The sequence below is a fragment of the Manacus vitellinus genome, unplaced genomic scaffold, assembly GCF_001715985.3.
Source record: "Manacus vitellinus isolate BGI_N305 unplaced genomic scaffold, ASM171598v3 scaffold_0_pilon, whole genome shotgun sequence".
In the NCBI taxonomy this organism is placed as follows: domain Eukaryota; kingdom Metazoa; phylum Chordata; class Aves; order Passeriformes; family Pipridae; genus Manacus; species Manacus vitellinus.
The window spans coordinates 35,116,101-35,143,689 of NW_021938789.1; the positions used below are offsets into that span (position 1 = coordinate 35,116,101).

The following is a 27,589-nucleotide window of genomic DNA, read 5'->3' on the forward strand; positions in this document are numbered from 1 at the left end:
CTTTAATATTAAAGAAATTAAGAGACCATGTGAAGAACATGCTAAGAAAGGTTTAAAATTTTCATTTCTCATTTTATTATAACTAATTGAAACTTGGGTCACAAACAATAAGACATCCGTGAGTCATCCTTTAAATAAATAAATAAATAATATACGGAAAATGGTAAGATTAAATTAGAGCATGAAGTTAGCAGCAAAGATTTCACCTAATAAGTGTCCTCGCTGCATCTGTGTTTTAGGTGTTTTGACCTTTCACAAATGCCCCCGCCACACTCAGGACACTTGTGTACAGGGTCACGTGAGCCCCTGTAAACCTCCAGGGCCAATTCCAAAGAAACTCTTCCACAAAAGCCCTGGGCAAACGAATCCTGCTTGCATCACCCCCACAGACACTTTGCTGCCTTGGCTTCTGCTGTTACCCACCAGCACCTGGCAGCACAAGTGGTGTGAGGGCAGAGAGAGAGAATAACAATGACAGGCAGGGAAACCCAGCCCTTGTCCTGGCTGCTCACCACGGAGGTGCCTTGAGGTACTTGCCTTGGAGACGCCTGACATGTTTGTAATGTCAACACAAAGACCAAGTGCAGTAATACAGGACCAAGAGTGCAAGGCTCTGCACTCCACCTGCTGGTTGTGCAGTATGATGGTTTTGCAATTTAAATTAGAAAAGAAGTGAGGGAGAGATGGGCAGCAATCAGCAGAGGCGGGATTCGTCTGGCATGGCAAGTCCTTTTCATGAGTTTTTTTTAAAAAGTATTTTGCTGTATGTGTGTTCCAAAATGATTGTGCCAGCCTCTTTTGATGGGTGAAGGATGAAGAGCATGTGCCTGTGCAGTCAGTGGCTGTAGCCACATAAAGTCGCAGCTGAGAGACAGAACAGATTGATACACAGATGCACGAATTGTTGGCTGCCGTGGTAGAGCTGCACTTCACTGTTGCAAGCCCTGAGCCTGCTGTACGCAGTTAAGGTGACCTAACAACTCTAGTTCAGAGCATGGCTGCCACTTCTGGAGGAGAACTGGAGGGTGACAGCATGAGGTATGCAGTGCGCAAGAGCTGTCAGCAAGTCCTGGGGGCGAGAGCTGCCGTCACAACATTGTAATCTGCTTTCCACATAGCACTTTGACAAGGACAAACTTTGCTTGATATGGGTTATAGCTGCATTCATAGAGAGACTATGATACTGTCTCTAGTATGATATCTGTCATAAGGTTTTTGATGACACAGGCTGTATGAAGATATGGGGCACTAGGGTACAGTAGAGGCAGGCTAATGGGAAAAGACATGCTTTTAGCTAAAACTTCTACTCGTTCGAAGTCAGTGCAATATAATAATCACTATTTAGACAAAAAAATGCTTTGTTTGCAGGTACCTTTCAGCCATGAAACCATAAGAGTAGATAAAAGTATCTTAAGAAATGGTAGCAGTGTATTCTTTCCTGGATGGTTATTTGCATCCATTGTTATATGCAATGAAATCCTCAAAGTCAAGGGCAATGAAGCATGGTTCATATTTATTACCGTAGCTGTATTATAAACCTATTAATAACATTGAATATGGTGACAGAGCTCATGGTCTTTTTCTGATCCACACAAAATAGACAATTAATTTTATGCTTTTTTTTTTTTAATTGAGATTAGTAGTATGTAAAAGACAGAGACTGACATGTCCTGAGAGTATACAGTACTGCTCCTTGATGTGTTAAAAGTGACCTCTTAAATAATGCCAGGTTAATATCTGACATGTCTTCTCTTTTAAAGGCAGGAAGAATGCAGTGATCAAACAAGTATTTAAGATTTAATTTATTATACTTTGTAGAGACATTGAGTTGATCAGATAAGTTTATTGGGGTGGAAGAGTTATATCTTCAAATGAATTATATTTCTGTTCTTGATGCCAAATATCCTGACTAGTCACCATTTATTTACTCAGAACAGAGTATAATAGCTGAGAAATTTTGGAAAAAAATCTTCAACAATGGGAAATTTATTAATTTTAAATATGTATATATTTTAAAGTAGGACATTCTCGTAATTGGTATGTATTTTCGCTCTTCACATAAACTCTGGCTAAGCCAGCTTATATTAATTAGATTTTTTAAATACACCGTGTAAATACACATTATCACATTTGGAACTGGTTGTGTATAATGATATTTTTTCAATCTTTTCTGTGAAGATTACAGCATGGGGACAGGTAACATAGTGCTTAGTAGGTATTTGCTAAACTCTCATAGTAACAACCTCTATCCTAGTCCAACAGAGTCAGGCAGAGAGCAAAATTTACATTATCAATGAACTGCTGAGAAGATTAGAAATCATAATAACTTTGAGAAGCAGTACTCACTATGGTGTTGTGAAATATGTTAATCATAATTAGATATTCATAAGTAAGGTGTCAGAACTGGGATTTAGGTTGTTTTTCACAAAATATTGAACTTGCAAGGGTGAAAAGCATTAGCAGGAGAGAAAAGGGAGATACAGGTTTGCATTGCATTTTCTCAAGAATTAAAAGAAATTGTCTCCAACTCAGGGGTGAGTAGCTGATCATCAGGGATAATGGTGGGTATTCGGTTAACTTTTCATGTAGTTTCCTTTGTTTAAAAGAAAAAATTACTGAAAAATATTTGAGGGTTCCAGTTCCCTTGGCTAAAGGAGGTGAGTGAGATGCCCTCAGGTATTCCTTCTGTCAATTCAGAAGGTATAGTTCTCCCAGAAATACTCCTCACCCAAGGGTTTTAAGGAACAAACTTGTCACAGAATAAAAGAATCCTCTCATAGATAATAACTTATCAAAAAGTTTTAGAAGTAACTGAAATGGAAGGAAGTCAATAGTGAGAAAACTGCAGAGTGCATCGCATTCATGAATGCTCTGGAAATGTGCTAAAAAGTGAGATGACAGAACTTTCTGAAAATCAGAAAGAAAAATCTAAATTTGATGCTGAAGAACTCACTGAGCGATGAGAAGTTAGGTATAACCATTATTTGTCCCACATTCTCCACTCTGATGCCTCAGGTTTTAAGGCAAATCTGGGGATGACAAAGAACAACACAAAAGACTCCTACAACACAGATCAGTTTAATGCTAAAATAGCACTTTAAGGTAATTGTTAATAAGAGAATTAATGCACATGAGGAAAGAAACACAGCATCCTAAATATTTGCATGCAGTGAGGGGGAAAAAAACCCCACACACCCTAATTATTTACGTGCACTGAGTAGCTGTAAATTTGATGTTTACAAAAGATATGGAGTTATTGCTAGTAGTTGTTTAGGAAAGTCAGTTCAGTGTTTATTGGCAGACAAATCATATATAGCATAAAAGATGTACTGGAATATTTTTTTATTTCTCTCTACATTTTAACCTATAGGCTGTATTATAAATGAGGAACATGCAGAGAAAGAAACAGGAAAACAGGAAAATGCAGAGGTACAGGTTGATATCTGTTTAAAGAAAGTATAAACCAAATAAATTCATCAGATTTCTAAACATGGTTATATAAATATAAAGAAGTAACACTCTTCACACCCACATGATGTTATGAAAATAAAAATATACATTAAAAAATGAAGAAGACAGACTTAAGGAGCTAAGTCCCCATCAGTGCATATCAGGCAAATTGGTTAGCTGCAGTTTCTAGCTCAGGCAGTAAATGGACTCGAGGGAATATACTGTGTTATCCCTGCCTCTTTACTTCTTTTAAGCAACTACCATTGGCCACCAATTCAATATTAAGTAGTTCTTAAACAATATTTGCCATTATTTACAGTATCACATCAGTGCTTAGTGCAAATAAGCACTTAGTGCAAAGAAGCAACATTTATGGAAACAACACTTTAATTTATAGATGTTTAATGACAGAGCCTGGTGAAGTTGGGAAAAAGTAAAATAAACATTTTAAACACTAGAGTGGTGAAAATATGGGGTGGAATTACCTCTTACTTCTGTGAGGCCTTAGAAATAACTTAAATAATTTCAGAATTGAATAGAAAACAGCAGACTATTCATAATTATATTAATCAGCACGTAAGTTATTGTCTTGTCCTGAAATCCTTACAGGTATGTAGGAGATGTATTGTAATAGGTAGAGCTTATATTTTGTTAAGTATGTTGCATGAACAAACGCATCACTGGAAAAAATGGTAAAGGTCAGACTGCCTGACAGTCTGATTTCACAACTGTCATAGTAAAACCAAACTCATTACACTGCTTTCAGGGTGATGCCTCAGCAACGTGACAAACTCACAAAGAAAACTATCTGTTCAATAGCATTTCACTGAAATTGTCAAACATAATTGAATAACACTTATTTCTTGGAACATTTCTTTCAAAGCTGGTCTCTCCATGGTCTTTTCTGGTTGTGCATTTGCTTAATTCAGATCCTAAATTTCAGTCTGTGCCGTTCCCTGAGAGAGGGAAAGTGAGAGTAATGCCTTATTCATCTTTGATTAAGCCCCCACCCCTTCCAAAGTTCTCAGTAACATATATACTGTCTGAGACATTGAAGTAGAACTCTTTCTTCCACTTTTCGAAGCAGTGATAGCAAAAAAATACAAAAAACTAAGTTGCTTATACTCAAGAGCCCTATATTTCAAAATATTTATTAAAATATGTATTAATATTGCTTAAAATCTTTTATTTTCAGCGTTTTCCTGTGAAACATAGTTTTGATTCTAACATTTAATTACATTAATCATTTGTTTGACCCTGAAACTCCTTAAGCCCACTTATCTCCAATTCTAGTGAAAAATACACTACTTAATATATCCTGTGCACTTAATAAAAGCATACTAAGTAACTGTAGTCATTTATATATTCAAGTTTAATGATGTGGAAAGTTTGACAACTTAAAACTCAGTGTGTCCTCCATGACTTGAAACAAACTAAAAAAAAAGTGAAGATAAAAATAGTCATATAATAAAAAGATAAAAGCAACTACTTTACAAATATATAATTAATGGAGTTATAAATACAGAAGAATGTTATCTAAACACCGAAACATTAAATTCTGCCAGATTACAATTAATGAGTAAACAAGGTCTAGATCATATTGCAAAATTGAGCTCAGAAATATGTCATTTTACCCTAAAATGCATAGTATAAGCATCCTTCAAAAACACAATTTCTGATCCATTGATAATATAACATTAAAAAGAAAGTACAGAAATTCTTTAGTTATCATTTGTGCTGTACCTCCAAGAAGAAAAAAGAAGGAAGTAATTTTAGGTAACATGAGTATATATATAGAGACTTGCTAACTTATTTCTTTCTGTTCACCTATGTGCAGCAACAAAATCTGGAGTTGCAGTAAAGCTTTTCTTCCTGCTCTTTAGTTCAACTCTTTAACCATGTAAACCTTTAAGAACAGATAATAATAATTTTTCTTAAAATGAAGATGCAGTACTGTTTTAAGAACTGTGGTTTTGGTAGTAGTTTTAAAAGATGTACAATAAATTCAATTTATGATACCTGGAAAAAAAAAGTGGATTTTTTATTTCTAAAAAGGCAAATAATAACTGAAGACACTCTGTATACTTTGGGGATTTTAAGTGGCATCTGTCCAGAAAGCTGACTTTTTAAGTTTATGTTGAAGTGTTCATCCAAGTAACAGCAATAAAATCAAAAACTGAGCATGTAATAATTTTCTCTTTTTCTGTGCAAGTGCAAAGACTAAGTCTTTCAAGGTCAAACAATTTTCAAGACTATAAGGATCCTATTCTTTTATACCACATGAGGCTAAAAATGTACAGTATAGATGGGAGGGTGGTGGAATGTGGCTGCCCTTACCATCTTCTGTGAAATGACTGTTCTCCAACCAAATTTTCATTGTATGGAGAGATATTCCACAAGTGCATAAAGGGGACAAAGCTTCAACTGTGCATAGCTAGTTTTAGCATGCACAAGTGCTAAACTAATCTAATTCTGACCTTGAAAGTCAGAAATAAAGTATTTTCAAAGTTTTTTTTTAACAAACACAAATAAAGGGATGTTTTCTTTGAGATAAAAAGTCAAGATTATGATTTTTCTTATTTTTTTTTTTAATTTTTTTTCCCTTTAATGGACTTATTGTTCCAATAACAACCATACCAAGAACCAACACAGAAATGATGAAGGAAAATGCCATACCACAATGTACTTGAAACCTCAGAATTCTGTAATGAGCCTTTTTGTGTTTCAAGTCAGTAAGCTTATTGTTGTAATAATTCCATAGTAAAGGTCCACTGGAACATCTGATTAGCAGTTCTGTTTAGGTGGAAGTATGAGGGGAACCCAAGAAAACACATTCGCTTTGTCATTTCCTATCTTCACTATAATATCCAATTACTGAACAGGTGCAAAAGAACAAGCCTCAAGTTATTTATGTAAAATAACTCTCTGTAATAGAGCTTGTTTTCTGTGTTTCAAATTATTCTTTGCTTAATATATTCTGTTAGCTCTCTTAGGAGAGAAACTTCTACTATGTTTATTAGAAAAACTGGAGCACCAAAAAAAAGTAATCGAAGTGGAAACTGTTGGAATAAGCAATAATAAATGAGAAGAAATGTTAAGTTTGATTACTGGGGAGACCCAGAATGAGATAGGGTTTGGTGGAACAAGAGGTAAGTGATGTCGAAGTAGTATGGTGTACAAATGTCAAGCTTCGGTTTGAGTTACAAGCGAAAAAGCAAGGCAGGCTGGTAAAAAATCGACTGGAATGAGAATGAAACAGACAGCAACCTTTAAGAGGTTTTACCAAGTTTGGAGTAATAGTCCCCAGAGAAGTGTAGCAAACTTACGTAGGATCATGTTACTGAGGCTGCAAATAGAGTAAGTCTAGAGTCCATTTACTACCTTTAATATCTCCACAGGAACTAATTCTATGCAGTCTCTGTCTTCAGATACAGAGACCTACTGTGAGAACTACTGCTATATGAAGATTGATAGGAATCAAATCCACAGTTTGTGTAACAGTATTGCCAGGAGCATGACTGTAAATGATACAGGATAATAAGTTATCCAGAATTTGTTCACATTTTATGCTCAGCTGATTTTCCATAGAAAAGAAAAATGTCAGTCAAGACTTTAACATTCTGTACACACTCTGTGCTCCTAGGGTACACTTAGGATGTTTTGTACTTATTCTTGTATATCTTTGTTTATTAGAGACTTCTATGTTGGCGGGGTAAGTGAACTAAAAGCAAGGTAGAAAGGGGAAAAAACCCAAACCATTCATGTGTAAGTCAGCCTGCATGAAAGTTGTTCATCTCTGTCCCGTATTGCAGGATTAAACAATATAGACTAAACAGACTGACTTGGGAGTGTCTTGAAGTGATGAGAATCAGTTTGCTGTGTTGTCTATTTAACATGATATTTTCAACACAAATGCTGAATATCAATGATATAGATTGCATATTTCTCATAGATTCTGAAACAGCTTACGAAATGCACATTTATGGGTCCATTAGGAACCACATAAAGAAACTCTCATGACATATGTATCTATAAATGTGTATGATTGTTATAGGCCTTTAAGAATATGAATAGGCCATTGTGAAAGACTGTATTTAAAAGAAAAAGCTGATTGATGATAATTTTTTTTCCTTCATCTGAGAAAATGTTTTGCATTTTTCACCACTGCTTTTCTAGTATATTCTGTTTTTTTCTGTGGCTTTTCCTGGTTATTTCCTCAGTGACTTTCTCATATGATAAGAAAACACTCCGTTCAGCACAACTAAATTGATATTGTCATCCCAAATGCTACTACTATTTTTTCTCTTTACTGTTGTGCCAGATGGATTGTCTTATATCTACAATATTTATTCAAGTCCACAAATGGAATATCAGTATTGTAAGCTTTTATTACATGGCTCATGCCAAAGTAATATGACATCACTGAACTCTTACATTTTATTTTGACAGAAACAGACCTGTAAAGATGTTTATGTGGTGGTCCACTGTTTTACTTCTTGGATGCATTTTGCTGGGAGCGGAAGCGTGGCCAGTCAAGGAAGGATACGACTTTAGGCTCTATCAGCCCCTAGTAAGATTACGCCACAAGGTATGGATTATTCTCTAACATTTCTTGCTTTTCTTCCATGGTCAAGGGATAGATTACACTCCAGCCTTATCTTGTTTATGTTTTTTGGAGTAATTTTCAGAAATTAACTTTTACAATAACAACACCTGCAAAAATATATACTTGATTTAACAAGTAAATGAGAAAACAAGGTGTTTTGACTTGAAAGCCCAGAAAACTTTCAAAGAGAGTGAGCTAAGATCTGTTTTAGTTTCACAAACTAGAGATTATTTATGTCAACATCAACTCAGAGAGAGAGATTCAGGAGAGGATGTCTCAAAGCAACTGTCAGCATCTGCTTAAGGTAATGACTTGTCCCAGTCCTCACTGAATTTCAGACCAAGCAGCAAACAAGGGAACTGCCCATTAAAGAAGCGTGGAAGCAAAAGGGCTGTAATATTTCCATGGGCTGCCTAGAACTAGCACAGAGCTGATCAACCTAATTCTTCTTGGTACAGAAGAATTAAGTCATGGGAGCAACATCTGAGGAGCCTCAAGGTCTACTGTCAGGCCAACAAAGACCCTAAAAAAACTTCACACTTCTGAATATGTGTACTTCAACTAAAAAAAATCTGAGTTATAGCCAGAAACCCTAAATGTTAGTTTTGGTTAATGTTTCAAGATCTAGCTAGTTTTATTTCTCAGTACTTTTTATAAAACATGAAAAATAATTATTGTTAGTCCTCAGTTTGAAAAAAAGACCCAGTATTGTGTGATTCTATCTCAGTGTATAAGGGAGAGAAACTGATAACCAAGTTCTCAAACATGTAAAATATTTTCCTATTCACTGACTATTGTATACTATGTAGATTAAATATAAAAATTTTCTAACAGATGGAAGATAAAATATTAAAATTTAGATTTTATTATACAGTTATGTACACAAGTATGTAAACAACATAAAGAAAAAGAATATTGAAAACTTGATATAAAGTTTATTTTGAAAAACAAAGAATATATGGTGGGGTTTTTTCTAGGTAATATATCTAAATGAAAAAAATGGTTTAGTGTATAGTTAAGATTTTGGTATTAGGGATATGTGTTAGTATAAAAAAGCTAGGAATGCAAAACTTTTCTAAAGTGAATTTTTAAAATTAACTTTGGCACAGATATGCATATTGAAAACATGTAAATAATATGGTAAAGAAGACTTTCTGCTTCAATCAAGCACTTAATAAATCAAGTGCTTAGATTAAATTATGCAAGTAGAATTCTTACTACAAACAGATGATAATGAATATCAGCAGAGACATATTTTCTTTGATCAAGCAATATGTATGCAAGTTTATATGTGTGAAGATTAAAAAAAAAAAAAGAGTAATCACTCTTGCTCTAATAAAGGGGAATTTATCTGACTTGGATGATAGTCCAACCAGAGCAACACCAAATGTCAGCCTGCAGGGAAAAACAATCCTGTTGGTACTTCGGTATTATCTTAAAATTATAATTGTGTTCATGGTGAGAATAGGCATTCATATCACAAAGCTTTTGTTGTTTTAAAAGGGATTATGAGCAAATTCAGCTTCTCATGCATGGAAATTACAAGAAGGTATTTAGTCTCTATATATGATAATCTGAATGCATAAGAAAAGCGTTCATAAAGAAAAAACTTTATAAATAGGGAAAATCTTTCTGTACAAGAAAACGTTACTTTACTGTGAGAGTAACTGAGCATTGGAACAGATTGCCCAGTGAGCTCGTCAAGTCTTCATCCCTGCAGATAGTTAAAAACTGTCTGGACATGGTCTGAGGCAACCTGTTGTAGGTGACCATGCTTGAGCAGGGAGGTTGGAAAGGTGACCTCCAGAGGTTCTTTACAACCTCAAACATTCTTTGATTCAGTGCTTCATTATAATACACAGTTAATAATCACATATAATAAAATATAATTAGATTTTTTATCAATTTATGTAGTCAACCTAATAGTTAAGGATTTTACTGATGAAACCTCAAAAGATTAAAAGAGATTTTTAGATCTTTGACAAAAGATTAAAAAAAAGTCTTCACAAAATCTTTTAAAAGAGATTTACAAAATTTTTTTAGAAAATATAAATATCATCATAGTGAACAAGATACAATATTCCTTAATCCACTGCTTTAATTGGTTGATATTAAATATATGATGAATTAAATTGGAGAGTTTTTCATTTTTTAATATCAGTTTTGATTTCAAATATCAAATTTTTAGCACAAATTTGGTTTCCAGGTTGTTCAAAACCTCTTGAAATAATTGTACTTAGGAAATCATTGATATTATCTATCTTCGTTCCGTCCCTTAGCTTCTCCTCTCAACTTCCAAAAACCTTCTACATCTTCAATAGCTAATTAAGCCTTCTCTATTGAATGATATTTATCATTTACCTGCAAAAAGAATCCATCTTTCATAACTTGAGGTGACTGACAAGTTCAATGTGTTTCAGAGGACTAGTATAGACAATTTAGCTCAGTTGGTTAGAGCATGGTGCTAATAACACAAGGTTGTGGGTTTGAACTCTGTAGATGTGCCATGCACTTAAAAGTTGGACTTGATGATCTTTATGGGTCCCTTCCAACTCAGAATATTCTGTGAATTTGTACATATCAGGTTTTATTAACTGCTTTATATATCGTTCCTCCACATCTGCAATCCGCTGTTCTCATACAAAACTATTTAACCTACAGCTTTTAATTAATTTTCAGACCCAAGTGGTTGTTTGGTAAGTTTGTGTTGGGATGTGATTGAAATCAGCATCCTGATTTGTAGAGAAAAACAAACCATGCAGATAGATCACTATAAAGTCTCAGCACATTTTGCCAGGTAAGACACCTGGCTTTTTAGGGAGCTCTGAAAAATTAACTGAATATCCAATTTAGAGATTAGAAAACCTTCCAGTTAAGGAAGTGTCTTTATGACTATTTGGATTTCTGTGTGTACCTATGATGCATTCAGAAAGGGACTATGAACATACATTTTTCCTGTAACAGAATATTGAGATATATCATTATCCTCCTCTACAGATGGCATCATGTGTGTTCCTGGTTTCAATAGATTTTTGGGGTGCTTTTTAAGTTATTTACAATAAATTAAACATGAGGACAGATACCTGAACAATTACATGATGATATCTCATGCTGTTTTAAATACAGTAGAATATATAGCTGAATTATTTGTTATAGCACAGTTGTACAGAACTCATATTCTTCTTCAGTGGTGGAAATAACTAGAAAAAATGGTATTATTGATAGAAATATTCAGTGTTGCAGTGTGTGATAGCCTGCATCCAGTTTTTCTCTTAGAAGATAACTGTGCTGCCTTTAAGACACCAGCATTTTTATTGGTAGTTGAAAGCACTATTTTTCAGTCTTCAACATTACTTTTTTTTTTTCTGGTTAAAACTGTGCAGAAAATTACAATAGAATATGCTTTAAGTGTCCTAATTTCTGATTATGGACTGCACTGTTTCCCTGGCTAATGTCAGAGCAGTCTGGTGCTACGTGAAATATACATGTTTTGACACTAACCAAAAATTGGATCTAGTTCTGTGGATATTGCTGATTTCCCAACTTTGCTCTTCATATCCTTTAATTATGCAGCCATTTCTTAATGTGTAGAAATGTATTTTTTTTTGTGATTAACTTGATCTGTAGGAATCACAGACTATTCTTCCTCAGACTTTTTAATTTATCATATGCTGCATTAATGAAAAGGTTTTCTAATTTTATTATACATTAGTTGGAACTGCTCTAGCATTACAGTGGAATTTTTAATACCTGGTACCTAAGAGGAGCTGCTGACTTGCAAATATTAGGTTTATTTTTCTGTTATTTTCTAAGAGAAATCTGCAATAGTTGACAAAATATAGGTCTGAGAACTTGAAGCAGTTCATGCCTAAATTATAATTATGACCCAAACTATAATTATAAGAATGTTCATTATCATGGTCATTATAATGGCAATGGAGATCAGATGTTTGACTGCATTGCTTATATATGAAATATTCAAAACCAGGAAGAGATGAGTTGTCTTGAACCAGAAGTGAGAAAGAATATTACAAAGCACTCCTGAAAGTTTTATTTTCACTCCCCTTTCCTTTGTAACTGCCATGGCTTACGCTTACATGGTTATGCTGGAAAGTATTAGGCTGTGTCTGAACAGCATGCGAATTTCTTGTTAAGCCAGGTAACCATTCATTCTTCATTTGTCAAAACACTGGAAAAGTTTGTAAGGTACTTTCCATTTGGGAGTCTTCTTGCATTGCTGCTGAAGTATCGTAAGCAATTTGTTAATATCTAGGTTCCCACCTGATATCATTAGGAAGTATTTCTAGCATTCTAATGAATTTTCTTCTTGTCATTTGCATGCCTCTGACACCAATGTTTTCAGTGAAAAAGTGAATGCTCTGAGATTTCCAGGTATAAACAGGCAGGCGGCAGCCAGCGGAAAGCCAACTGTTGGCTGCTGATTCTCTGTCAGAGTCTAAGATATATGGAATATAGCCTGTACATCCATATGTATACTCCAGAGCATGCCAACTCTGCGTATCTAACGCACACACACAACCCTCCTTGGCAAGTGAGGTGATTCACATGGTTTAGCAGGGAATAATACTGGCAGTAGTGGCTGGTTGCTAATGATCCTGTCATGGGTGGGGAGCTGTTAAGTTTTAGTCTCTCAAGAGACAGTCAGTGAAGGCGCTAAATTAGTTATTGCCCCCTGGACTTTGGCCCAATTCTGAATTTATGGAGTTAGGACCATTACACTCATAATAGTCAGGGCTGTAGTACCTCACTGAGAGCAAATTCTGCCTTGGCAGCATGGGTAAGGGTAGGACCAGGGGAACCTGAGAACAGGGGGGAGAATCGAGGGAATTCAGACTTTGGACTGGGCTCAGCCCTCAGCCTTAGCCTGGGTCTGTGCCCTGGCCTGTACAGGACCCTCCATCTGGGAAGAGGTTTTATTGTCCATCTGAGCATGCAGTGTACAGAGGGTGCTGCAAAGGGGATGTGCTTTGATTTTACCAGCTTTCATGGACAACTGTTTTTGCCATGTTGGTTCAAGCTGTTTCCAGTCTTTTCCTGATTTTGTCTTGTGTGACCAAAGGGCTAATAGGAACTGAGTCAGATGTGCAGCCATCATTCTTGTCTGTGGTATTTCTTCAGACTAAAATATTTCTTCTAACTTCCTGTGAAAACCCTGCCTCTCTCTCTTTTTCCTTTCTCCTTCCCTTCTTACTGTTGCTGTTCGCTGCTTAATTCAGCAGTTCAACCCCAATTCTCATTAATTTACGCCTCGGGATTAGTCAGTTAAGAGGGGTTTAGGTTACATTAGAATTAGGTACAATTTAGAGGTGTTTAAGCAATAAGGACTTTGTCTGAGTGAAACAAAGCAAGGGAAAAACATAAATATTTCTCCCAGTTTATTGAAGATAAATTTGAATGTATAAGCACAGAAAACATGTTTTGCTTTTAGTTTTTTTCCCAAAAGTTATAAAATATTCTCCTAACTAACAGCACAGTGAAACTCCTGTAAAATGTAGACAGGCTGTGTTCAATGATTTTATTCTCATTTAGGGTTTCATGGCCAAGAAAGAAATGGACAGAAAGTAGTACTTCAGGATTCAAAAATAGCCTGAGCTTTCCTTGTGTGGTCTGGTCTCCAAACAACCTGAGTTTTTATAGTTTACAGTGTCTATCTGGAAAATCTGTTTGCTTGCAGGATTTGAGAAGTCATAAAATTTGATCATTTAAAATCCTCTCCTAGAGGGAGAGACTGCATTCTAATTTACTTTTTCCTGTGGGCAATAGCATTCAAAAGGCATCGGTAATTTTTTTTTTTAAGTCTCATTACAATCATTGTACATTAATAAGCTAATATCAATTAAACATGTTATTTTTGCTCTCTCTCTCTGCACGCTCAGAGCAATTTCTAAAAAGTCTTAGAAAAGCTGCTTCTATAATCTCCCTGTAAAATTTCTTCTATAGTCCTTCTTCCAGCTAGTCAGTCATTAGGAGATGGAGTGTCAAAATCTGGAATTAAGGCAACTATGAAGTCCTCCTTTCAAGCTGCCTACTAATACTCATTAGCAACACCTGTCTGTAAAGTTTTAGTCAGATCAATGGGGCTAGTGAGGGAACAAAGGTGCGTCTTAACTATCACACTGAACCTCTTGCTGGATCTATTCCCATTGCTGAACATCATCACTGTGGAAGAGATGAATCTCACTCAAATATTTTAAGGAATTATGAGATCACATGTATTATCTACCGTTTGATTAACATTGCTTTTTTTAATCTCATATGGCAGGGTGGCAACAAAGAATAAAATACAAAGTAGTGGTACATGAGGTAGTGTGATTATCTTCTTCAGTACTCAGCTTGGCCTTCTTGCATTGCTTTCTAGGCAAATGATTTCCAGTTAGCCTCTGAATAGATAAGACAATGGTTTTTTACTTTTCTGGTGTTTGGGAATCAATGCAAATACAATCTATGTCAGCTATTATTTCAGCTTCTTGATTAGCATTAAGTTTTTTCATATTCTATTGTGATGGCAAATCATCACCACAAATTGCAATCACAGTAGTAACAAAGCAAAGCCCGATGAGATTTGTTTGATATATTACATGGGATGATTTGCTTCTGTTCACATTTGTGCTGTTTGGGTTTCTAAGGTTATGAAAGAGGCCAGGCACTTGAAGTTTGTGTTTATGAGATACAACTCTTTTCCATACCTTCCTTGCTGTCTTTTGTTCTTCAGGGCCTTAAGACTTCTCTGTATATAATTCCATCTTTTTTTTTCCCTCTCAGTCAACTGCTTTATTTTTCCATTCTTTTCTATCGTTTCTTTTTCTCAGCCATTTTCCCTATGGATTAAATACCTATTTGCATTACCTAGAAGATGTAGACTTTATTATCTTCACTAACCTTTATTATCTTGGTTTATTAAAATGAAAGTTATATCCTGTAGCATAGACAATGTTTATAATATAAAAATAATATGCAAAAATCAATATAAAATATTATTAAATAATAAACATGATGTATAACAGTTTTATTGGTGTGCAGACAAACTAGGCTGTACCCTAGATTCTTTTTTTTTTTTAATAAATAAATCCACTTAGCTTATGGTTTATTTTTCATCTTTCTTATTCTAATTAGATATTTAAATTCACTTTTAAAATGAAAATAATGATGTACTTTAAACATTTGGGTTTGTGGCCAGGTTTTGGCTGGGGAGGCTACAGAGATGGCTTCTGTGAGAAGCTGCCAGAAGCTTCCCCCAAGTCCAGCAGAGCCAATGCCAGCTGGCTCCAGGATGGACCCCACTGCTGGCCAAGGCCAACCCAATCAGGAATGACAGTATTTAAGAATAACATATTTAAGAAATTAATAGTTACTGTGCAGATGTAATTGCAGACAGAAAAAAGCAGAGTGAGAACATGTGAGAGGAACAACTCTGCAGACACCAAGGTCAGTTGAAAAGGAGGGGGAGGAGGTGTTCCAGGCACTGGAGCTGAGATCCTCTGCCATCTGTGGTGAAGAGCAGGGTGAAACCATGTAGCCCCTGTGCCACTGCAGCCCATGGAGGACCACTGGGATGCAGAGATCCACCTGCATCCCACTGGAGAAGGTGGGTGCCCAAAAGAGGGCTGTGAACCCATGGGAAACCTGTGCTGGAGCAGGGTGCTGGCAGGAATCTGCAGACCTGTGGACAGAGGAGCCCATGCTGGAGCAGATTTCCTGGTAGGACTTGTGATCCCATGGGGGCCCCTCATTGGAGCAGGCTGTGCTTGATGGACTGCACCTGATGAAAAATGACCCACATTGCAGCAGTTTGTGGAGAGCTGTTGCATGTGGGACGGACTCATGTTGGAGAAGTTCTTGGAGGACTGTCTCCCATGGGAGGGACCCCATGCTGCTCCCTGAGCAGCAGCAGGAACAATCTGTGATGAACTGACAGTAACCACCATTCCCCATCTCCCTGTGCCTCTTGGGGGGGGAAGGAGGTAGAGCTTGAGAAGGAGAGAAGGGTGGGGAGAACACGTTTTTAATATTTAATGTACTTCTCTATTGGATTCCAAGATATGATATCTGCAGAGAGATATTTGAGTAGTCTCTGCAGAAAGCCATGGGCTACAGAAGCTGGGAAAACGCCTCTTTGCCAACCTCATCTCTGTGGACTCTTCCTGCCTTCTTCAGCAGGATGTAAAGAGACTTCTTACATGATGTTATCACATGCCCTGCCCGAGCCAGAGAGCCACATCCCGATCTCATCAGACCTATGCAGAAGAACCATTGTACCTTATCTCTCCCTTTGAGTTACCTGTTACCCCCCTGTAAAATCCCCAAGATAAAATGGGTTTTTCCCATGAGGTAATTTCTAAGACCCCAAGATGTGTTAACCTGGGTTTTTCCCTTATATCATCCTTGTGACCCCCCCCAATTTTAATAACACGAATATGCAAACCCTTGTGAGTCCAGTAAACCATTTCAGTTTTCTGCCTCCCCTGGGATCGTCTTAGTTCCATTGACCTCTGCACTTCTCATTATCCTGCTCTGATTTTGTTATTTGTAAATTTTATTAATATCCCCAAGCTGAGTCTGTTTTGCCCATGATGGTATTTGGTGAGTGATGTCTCCCCATCCTTATCTCAGCTCATGAACCTTGCCTTATATATTCTCTCCCCTCTCCACTTGTGGAGGGGAGTGTGAGAGCAGCTTTGGTGGGTGCCTGGCATCCAGCCAGGGTCAACCCACTACTGTTTTAAACATTAGTATACCGTGTATCTATACAGTAATGTATTCCCAACTAAGGAAATGCAACATTTGTATACAGCAATAATGTTTTGTAAGACAACTGTTTGTTATGTTGGGCTTTAGTATAAAATCAAAGCATAATATTTGTGCACTATTAGACTCCTTCTAAATTTGCCCCAGTTAGATTGGCTAAATATTAGGTCTTACATCCATATCTCTTTTCAATATCTATATTTTGAACCACCCTTAATACTTTGTGTGCTGGAAAAACAAGTTCAGAAGAAATTATCTTTTTAGCATTAGGAAAATATCTCACTCATTTTAACTCTTTCTTCTTCATTGCTTACTTTGTTCTATTGTGTTTTCAGTAGTTGTGATAATTTTACTAAGAGTGTAATGTGCAGTGGGAGCACAAATCTGGTGTTTTTTAGATAAAACCATATTTGATGACATTATACTATACCTTTTTTCTTTGCTTTTACAATATCCACTCTTCCGATTTTGTATTACCAAGACGTCAAGTTAAACAATTCATCTATACTTTGTGTGAACCATGCATTTTTTTCTTTTTCAGTATCAAGTATTTGCTAGCACAATATTTAAACTATTCCTTTGGCATTTATTTTCCTGATAAGTTTAAATTTTTTCATTTGAAAGCTTTGCAAGGAACCATGGTAAAAAACATTGATCTGTGTTTGTGTATATATTAGGTTTAGGTATATTTGGTTTATCTTTCTTCAGCAACCTTTTCTTTTGAGAGTTTTGTAACTTTATCTCCATTGTTTATAAAGCAAAATATCAGTGAGAAAGTCTCATAGACTTCTGTCCTCTTACCTTGTGGACTTATTGAAGTATTCTATGCTTACCTTAAAATGTCTCCAGTTCTGGGTAGGGTGACTGCTAGATTACAGTAGTTGTCATGACATCTTATTTTTACGCTTCCTCTTTTATATTTGTCGATGGGATCATATAGATAGTTCAGCTCAGGGCATTGTATTTGTTTCTGATAACTTATTCCATTGTAAATCATACCGGACAAGAACATACATCCATCATTATGCTCAAATCCCTTCAACCAAGAGCTAAGGGAGTGGGATGTCTTTCAGCTTGATTTATTTTCCATATGAAAAAACCCCAAACAGCAGCATCAGAAACAACAACAAAAAAACCCCCCAGCCACCTTTCAAATAATGGGGCTAAACATTAAGATGTCCATTGAAAGCATTAAAGGTTTTGGTAGCTATACTTAGGCCTACACAAAGAAAATGGAGAGTTTAATGACAGCCTAATTAAAAGATGTCTTAATTATACCTTTTTAAAAATTATTATGCATTGATACAACTATACTTAAATGCTTTTAAGAACATGAAAAATTAATGCCTGAAACATAAAAGTCAAAAGAAATATTTCCCAAACTTTACTAATACAAAAATATAGCTTTGACCTCATTAGAAATGCTCAGAGAAAGGTTTGGGCCAGAAAGTATCTTAAAGATCATCTAGTTCCTACCCTCCTGTAGGGATGTGTACAGGGACACTTTTCACTAGATCAGGTTGCTCAAAGACTCATCAAACCTGGCCTTGAACAATTCTAGGGATGGAACATCCACAACTTTCTGGGCAACCTGTTCCAGTGCCTCACCACCCTCATAGTGAAGAATTTCTTCCTAACGTCTAAACTAAACCTACTCTCTTTCCATTTGAAGCCACTCCTCCTTGTCCTGGGACACTATATGTCCTTGTGAAAAGTTCCTCTGGCTTTATTACAGGCCTTTAAGTATTGAAGGCCACTGTAAGGCCTCCTCAGAGCTTTGTCTTCTCAAAGCTGAAGAACTCCAAATCTCTCAGCTTGTCTTCGTAGGAGAGGTGCTTCAGTCATCTGAGAATCTTTGTGACCCTCTCTTGAACTCCCCTGAGCAGGTCCATGTACTTCTTATGCTGGGGATCCCAGAGCTAAACACATTACTCCAGATGGGGTCTCATGAAATTCAAGAGATGAGTAAGAGATTTTTGTTTCGCTTGACATACCTTTTTAGTTTTTTGTTATTTTGAAGTTTTCATTTAAGGTACTTTGTTAACTGCAAAACTGCATTTATACTATTCATATAAAAGAACACATAATGTATAAACAGTATGTTTGTACAAATGAAGTATAATAACAAAAAATATTTCTTCAATATTGCATAATGTTAATAGCATCTGCTTAATGTTCATTGTTAATTCTATCATATAACCTTATGCAATTGAATTCCCTGGCTCAATGAATGTAACAAAATACTTATTTGAAGTAAGAAAATCTAACAAGCTTATACTATACCACTTCTTCCAATGAAAACAAACCAAAGAAAAATTATTAGTCATTTGTTTAATTTATTGCTTACAACTCTGGCTATGTAACCTGAAATAAACAGCCTATAATTCAAGTGTATTTTCTAGTGAGAAATTTTCTTGAGGCATCAGCACAATTTTCAATTCGCTAGTGTTTCATGAAAATGCCATTACTTTCTATTACTCTTACCTGAGGATTATTTGCATACATCAGTGCAAGTAATAAAACATTAATATTACATTATCTTAACAGAATTTATTCAACTTGTTGGTATATCTAACACTATTTGGTGTTACATCATTTGATGTAATGATTCTGAAATTATTAGTAACTACTGTAAGCTGATCCTAAAAGTTGTGAAAGACTATTATTCCCTTTGCAGCTGATATTTTTTTTGGGTTTTTTTTAAAGGTCTGAGAAACCATTACATTGACCAGTCTGACTTTCCATATAAAGGTTATACATTTATTTTTTATACCTTCATTCCTCCCCTAAGTGGGGCATGAGTAAAGCATTCCTTTCAAAGACATTACTATATCTTCAAATATTTTCTATACCTTAATATTTTGTAATAATTTATTTTGGTGGTTTATTATTAGCAATTAGCAAAGAACAGAGTTTATCATTTCTTGTTTTTCCAGTGTCAGCTTCCTGATATATACTCCACAATTAGATGGAATACAAAAAATACAATGCAAGTCATTGTTTTGGTACAAGGAAATATTTACAAGACATAATTTGTAATTCATGATTCATAACAAACCCTATTTTATTTGTGCCTACTAGTATCAGTCTAAGGTATGGAAGAAAGATAGATGTCTTCATATATATATATGAAGAAGGAACTAAAATTGAAAAATACATTATTATCCATTAGATTAGAACTTCAGATATTTACTGAATTGTTATTTCAGCTCTCTGCACAGTTTTTTTTAAAACTACTTCTTTTCAACATAAATACTGAGAGAATATAACTAAAAGCTTTACAGTACATTGCCTAGTTCACAGCAGGGAAACTGTAACCAATTGTAAGTATATCCGTAGTGTATAGAGCTGTACTTCATAATTCATTTTGAAAAATCAGTTGAAATACAACTATCAAATACCAAATTAATCTTGAAATTTCAAAGATTCGGCAGAAAAAATATGATCTTAATTTTAGTTTCTAGTTTCCTAAATGTCACACAGTGGGTAATATTATATAAGCTTTCATCAAATCTCTGGTTTATATGAATGTATTCGTCCAATATGGAGTTTAGCGCTTTACAAAAGGGCAGGTGCAATCAATTAATATTCATATAATGAACTTCTATTTTGCTCTGCATCTTTCCTTATCTTCATCTTTATAAAATGAATGGTAGAAACAAACTATTATTCCTAGAGATGTCTCAGCATATTGGTTTTAATCAATACTGGTAGACAGATTACAATTTTACCCATAATTACGTCTTAATGCAGACTAAATATTACTTGCATTCCTGGATTGTAAGAAGGTAATTGATATTTATGCTTTCATTCCTATATTCTCTAACCGTCATTCTTCCACAGATTTTCTTCTATCTGGACAAAAATTTGCAATGAGGAAAAGTAAGATTTGAATGAGCTTCAGACAGACTGAATAATAAAATGCAAAGCACATTGTGTGGGTTTTGGAAAATTACACTTTAAAACCATCTCTGAAATTTAAAAAGAAAAACGAATAAGGGTTTTAGGCAGATTACTTCCATTAATGTCAGTGGGAATTGTGCAGCTAAGATCCATCTGTACTGGGAGGGTTCTTTTTCTCGAAAAAAAAAATAGCACTATATTGTTAGGAAATATACCACTTTTCAGTAATTGTGAGGGTACTTGGAGTTTTAGGAGCTCACATAAGGGGGAAGATAACAGAATACCCATTAAATACTATCTCTTAGAATCTCCAGTGATAATTCAGTATGCTAAAACATTGCCTCTTGGAGCTCTCTTTCCCCCTTCTTTGCCTACTCAAATGTGGAGTGTTCTCAGATAATTTCAAAATGAATATATGTGCTGAATAGGAGTACCTTATGAGCTATATGAAATAAGTATATTCATCTACAGTACCTCATCAACTGCCCTGTGTTATTGCATGTCTTACTTGGTAGGCAGGAAGAAAGTACACCTTTTGCAGTCTATGTATGGGAAAGTAATTCTACACTAAATGTATGAGCATTTAAAGTTTAATGCAAACTATGCACAAATAGCGGTAATTACTTCTGTAAAGTCATTATTTACGTAGCACTCATAGCTCCTCCAATTTAGCTAAGAAGAGCTGTAACCTGGATTTGACTACATAAATTGGCTTATACGCTTCAGTATATGAACTGTTTTGGTCATAGTGGTACATGTTTTAATGCAAAATATACACTTCTTCCACCGCTCAAGCCATGCACTAAACATTTTAATGATTAAAGTGTTATAAAACCAGCAACACCTCACAGCAGTATAAAATTGGTAGAACTTTTCTGTCATGTGCTATGAAACTGCTTATAAATGTATTTGGTCTGTTATCAACGAACAAATACGAAGACATCATATTAAAGAAGCTATAGTTACACTGTATTTCCATAAGAGTGAGCTGCCTAAAGAAATTTACCCAGAATAAGCTTCAGTTCTATTGATTTTTTTTTTCCTATTCAACTCAGGCCATTTTTTCTAGGACAGTTGTCCTAATGAAGTCCTAATGTTACCATAATGGGTAACAGCCAATGGAAGAATTCATCCTTAAAGTCAGCATGAAGATTTTATTAGTTTTTTTTTTTTTCCATTGTGGAAAAATGGCAAAATTTGGGAAACAGGCCTTTCTCTACTTTAATAAAATTAAGGAAAGACTGTATTTAGCCTTTCACTACTGTTTTATCGAGCCTGTAGAATTGTTACAGTTCCTCTTGGACAAGGTCTTACATTGGAAAAAATAATAATAATAAAAAAAAATAGAAAACTTTACAGTCCTATTTAAAGAATTTATTTAGTGAAATCAGAATTCTTGAATTTAAAGATAAGATAAAACACCAAAGTACTTCTCAGCTTCTTTTCAACTACAATAGTTATTAGGCCTGACCCTAGGGTGGTTATTTCTCTTGGGAGCTACCTGCAGCATGCTTCACACAGGTCTTTTTACACTAGGCAACAATTTTAGGAAATGTGTCCATATGAATCATGAACAATCCTACCAGAAGGAATTGCTGCTTTGAAAACGCATTAATGTGTCTCTCTCTGCCTATTTTGAAAAGGAAGTGTTATTTTGTAGAACACAACACATGGCGTATACATTTGGTGTAAACAATGTTAATGTGTCGTTAGCAGGAAGCTACTTGGATTCAGTAGGTACTAAAGAACACTGGGATTTAGACTGTAGCTTTAGCTCAGAACAATTGTTTCACCTTGTGGACAAAGGTTTTGTCTGCTCTGCTTTACATGGTCCAAGGCTGCCTTTAAGACTAATACGTGCCCTTGCACAATCTAGGTTATTTGCTTTTATGTCAGACAGGCCTGACTAAAAAAACCTGCGGGTTACCCTTAGTGTAGAACTTTTTCTGTCCACTTTCCATACATAGAAAGCACACACTGTTTTGAAGCCTGGTCTAGAGGGAGTTTTCCTTCAAAGTATGTGGGCATAGACAAGATTATTTTTAAATTTTTTGTATCTTTGTTTCTTCTCTGCTTCCACTTTGCTTTTAAGGACTTGTAATCTGCTGCATGCAAAGAGGAACAACTGCTTCATATGCACCATCCTGGATCTGCTATTATTGTTCTTTGTGTTCCTCAAGGATCTAAATCAGCAAAACAAGAATCAAATCAGCACATTTTTTAGCTACCCCCTGCCCCCAGGGGTTGGGCTTTTTTTGGTTTGGTTTTGGTTTTAGTGATGCAAATCTCATAAATCTAGGCTTCCCAAATACTGTTGGGTTCTTTTCACATGGGTTCATGAATTCAAGACTTCATCACATTTTCTCCAGAGGCCTGTAAGGCTAATTCTAAGACTATAATATCTAGTAATGTCTACTCCAGGGAAAGTCATTAATTCTGAAAACTTCAACAGCTTTATATATTTTCTTATGTTTGACTAGCAACCTAACTCTACATCTTGTTTCCCTCACACAGTCTTATATTCATATGATGCCTTAATCAATACAAGACCAACCTGTAGCATATTATTTTCTCAGAATTTGTTGCTGTAAATGGTGGCAATCTCTAAGAAGACTGGTCTGTGTATGCAAAATACCAGTTCAAGAATCCTACCACAAACATTAAACTAAAAAGCTCTCTGCAGTAAATAGTGTTCTGACAAGAGCAACAGAAAAATGGTTCACTTTTTGCACATTCTTTTTTCCCTACCGTAGTAAGCAAGGCCTTGCCTACTGCTGCTTAACAGAATATCTTTACAAATGTAAATGTCATCGCTTCTGCTTTGCATACAATTTTAGTTTAAATTGCAGTTGTATTGCAGTTGCTAAGAATCTGATGAAGTCTGATTCTGCGAAATTTCTTTGAAGACAAATGTTCAGTCTAATGGCATTGATCAAGTTGGTTCTGGGAACAGTTTACCAGACTGCCTTGTGCCGTATGTGCACTTGTACTCTGTGGCTGTGACCATGCTGCTATTTCACCCATGAATAAAAAGTTTCCCTACAAGTGCAATTCAGACTTCTTGTAATTAAAGTTGTGTTAATATAAGCGAATATATTATTCTTCAACTACTATAGCTTCTGTATGGTTTAACATGATAGAAATAACTATCTTGATATCTCTCTCAATTAAATATTTTCTTTAATAGCAATTTATTTAATTTTCTCATTATTATTATTTTTAGTTACTAGAGAGTAACAAAGCACCCCTACTGCAGAATTTGCATTAAAGGTAATGAACTGAAAACTAATTTTCTGCATTTTCACTGCATTTTATGATATGACTAATGATAATTTTTCATTATAAACTTTAAGCAAATAACTTTGCACCCTTTTTTTCAACAGAGCTCCTGTAATTAGTGATTTATGTTTATTAAATTATTTAAATTTTTGTCACATATCAAGGACAATCTACCATATGTTTTACAATAATTAGTACTTTGTTTATTTCAAGAATTCCATTAGTTCAGCATCTACTTTTTAAACAGAACCAGTATGGAAAAGGAGACTTTCCCTGAGTTTTGTGAAGAATAAATAAGGTTCTTCTTTAGAAGTAGCCCACTCTGGCAGACACATACCCAAATCCTCAGCAGATGATTCAGATAGAGAGACAAGTGAGTTTTAGATACAATACAATTATGTAGTTTGTATTTAAAAATCACAGAATTAAGTGGAAGTGAATATACTTCTATGTGCAACATCCATTGGTTTATAAATACTATCTTTTCTTTCAAAATGAGAAAAATAAATATAATGCACATGATACATATTTAAAATGGGCCTAAGAAATGAGCTTTACTGTTTCTAGCATGGCTAGAGTATTTTGTTAGTCCTTTAATGACGTCTACATATCATCTCTGGTCTTTCTTATAAGTAGCTTTGTACTTTCTTGGGAATCACTGTACATTAAGAGTCCCCTTGGCCATCATTCTCTACATCTCTTATTGCTGATATGAAGTCCTAAATAAGACTTGATACTATACCAACCTTATTTAGTAAACACATAATTTCTGAACAATGATGATGTCCAAATGCTAGGATGTTCTAATAGTACTTGTGTATTCAGACAAAAAAAAGAAAATAGGATCAGAAAAGGAGCATTTATACCTCAGAAAAGCATTTGTGAATATATAAATCAATTTCTATGCAGAGCCTTGTTTGATATATATTCCAAATAATTTATAACTTATGATTTGTAACAATAGCAATTTGTGTGGTCAACCACCCATGATCTTTTCTTAGTTCACAGACACAACAGAAAATTCAGAAAATTTGACATTTTCTGCCTTTTCATCCACTGTGCTTTGATAAATTTACTTTAAATTTAGTCTGTTGGACATATAAGAAAGCTTCTTTAGAGTTCTCATTTGTTCTGCATAGATACATTTCATCAGGCTGATACGATATAGTGCAACATAAAACCATGCAATGCCATACAACTTGTCTGATTAATTTGGTTGGAGACTTAAATTCAAAACTATTTTGCTATATTGAAGCTGATAAAACTATCCTGGGTTGCAAGATGATTTGTTCTATTTACACATGACTTCTAGCAATAGGTAACAATATAGTATTGTATTTCATGTAATCATTTCAATTTTATTTAGATAGTAAATATGTATATATAATTTCTTTGATTGTTAACACATTAGGTGAAAATATTTTGTTTATATATCGTAGTGCAATACAGGAGAAAAATTACAGAAATATGTGTAAAAGTGGGTCTATAAAGGCCTCCACACCAGTTTTTTATACAGAATTAGTATGTTTTACTTCATACAGTGATGTTTGTATATTTACATACTTTCTAGTTGTATATGGGTAGATTTTTTTTATTTTCAGCATGCTAGTGTCAAAACCCTAGCATGCTGAACAAATGTAGGTGGAAATAAATGTCATGATAAACAATTTTTTGTTTACCATTCTGACATTCCAGGACTCTGAGAGGTTTGTTTATTTTTTTGTGTGTTTCCCATCAGGATGAGCAATTCCTATTTCCCTGAGAATTTGAACTTAATTTTCCTAAGTTATAGCTGCTTATAACATTTACTCACTACCATAATTCATTATTTCTTAGTAGTTTTCTACAGAAATTAATTCACATACTTTATCTTTCAATAACGAGGAAGAATTTTTATTTAATGTACTTTCATTACAAATTTTTCTGCAATTTTTAACTCTTGTGTTTTCTATTGAGAAGTCTAATACAGCAGGGTTTCTCTAGGCAGAAACTTAATTTCTGAGTTGAGAGATGCTACACCCAGTCTAATCACAGGTTAATTTTGAAATAACTTGGGGCTTATGAATGTTTTTTTTCCATCTGGATGCTGCTACCAAGCATGTTGCTGTCCCAAGAAATATCACACGAAGGCTGAAGTGTGATATGCTAACAGAGTTTTTTCTTAGTAGTTTTAATGGCAGCTCAAAATTAAAATTTGAGTCTTTTGAGAAAACTAAGCGACGAAAACTTAAGCAAAAATCTTCAGCTGAAATTTAAGAAAATAAAGATATTAGAAAAAATAAGGTCTGAAAAGATATTTTCAGCTAATGCCTCCTTTCCTTGAAATCTTCACACATTCCATTAAAAAAAACCAAACACTTTTTTTTAATTTTAAAATTTCATCTGAGTGATTTTCTTTCTTCTCTAAGCTTTGCCAAGCTTGCTGTACTCTGTTCTCCCTAAAAATTAATTCTCATCTTTTTTAGTGTTTCTCTTCTCCTTTGATATTAATATTTGATTTTTAATATTGCTTTCCTACAAGGTTCTCTGATCTAGTAATCAGTTCTTGAATTAAGTCTTCAGGATCTATTTATTGTAGAATTAGCAGTAGACATTATAGGCTTTACAGCTTTGTTAGAAAAAAATTCCATTCCTCTGATTTCAAAATAAAGGGACAAACTAGTGAGTTTTGTGGAACTCAGCAGTGTCCGTGGAGCATATAAATTGCAATATCTGAATGCTAACATAACTTGGCTACATTTTGACTCTAAATCCTGGTGGTTGGCTGGTTGGTATTTTACTCAGTACAAACTGCTTATTATGAATGAGATTCCTCTGCATTTACACTGGCCTATTAAAGTTTGTTTCACTTCCTGACCTTGAGAAATTTGAAAACATACTTTCCAGATAGATACAGGTTTTGGCATACTTATTTGTTTAAAAAAGATAAGAAAAGATTAATTGACTTAGATTTGTAAGGCTGAGTTTCAGGGAACAATATAGATATTGCATCACTACCCATATTATTTCACAAAATGTGAAAAGTTGAAAAAATACATTTCAGTTGTATATTAGATGGCCCCATTACTTAAGTTAATGGTACCTAAACATTTCTATGTCCCTGTAAATTAGAAAATACTTTTACATTATTGATTACATCTTTATTCTTCAGATCAATTTCAAATTTTCTTGGTAGAGTTTAAACAGCTATGTGACTGCACAGAATTAGTTTGTGATATTTTTCTGTGTTACTCAGACAAAGATAGGTCATATTCTGATATTATTTAAACAGTAACTGAGCAAAACCCCATCAAAAGATATACTATTAAAAGACATGTATTGGTATAGAAGTATTAGCTCCTTTCTGTAGATTTATATGTCTGGATGCATTTAAGACTAAATGAACCTGTTATGAGCACAGGAATAACAAATTCTTGGTGTATATAGATAAAATAAACCACTACAATTAGTAACGAAAGGTAATCAGTACACTCTGTTATCAATAGGTTATAGCATGTTAAAAGTAACTCTTAGAAATTGCAACAAAAGAAAAAAAGTTATTTAGTTTCCTCTTTTTGTTAAAATTATAAAAGAAAAATCTATCTT

General features: G+C 34.8%; 1 protein-coding gene across 1 annotated transcript in view; it reads left to right on the forward strand.

The window, feature by feature from the left end:
- Nucleotides 1-924: 924 nt before the first annotated feature.
- FSTL5 (follistatin like 5) overlaps nt 925-27,589 on the forward strand; it is a 272,551-nt gene continuing 245,886 nt past the window's right edge. The window contains exons 1-2 of the mRNA XM_008933129.3: nt 925-1,038; nt 7,900-8,038. Coding sequence (XP_008931377.2) covers nt 995-1,038; nt 7,900-8,038 — 183 coding nt within the window. The 5' untranslated portion in view covers nt 925-994. The remainder of the gene's footprint in view (nt 1,039-7,899; nt 8,039-27,589) is intronic.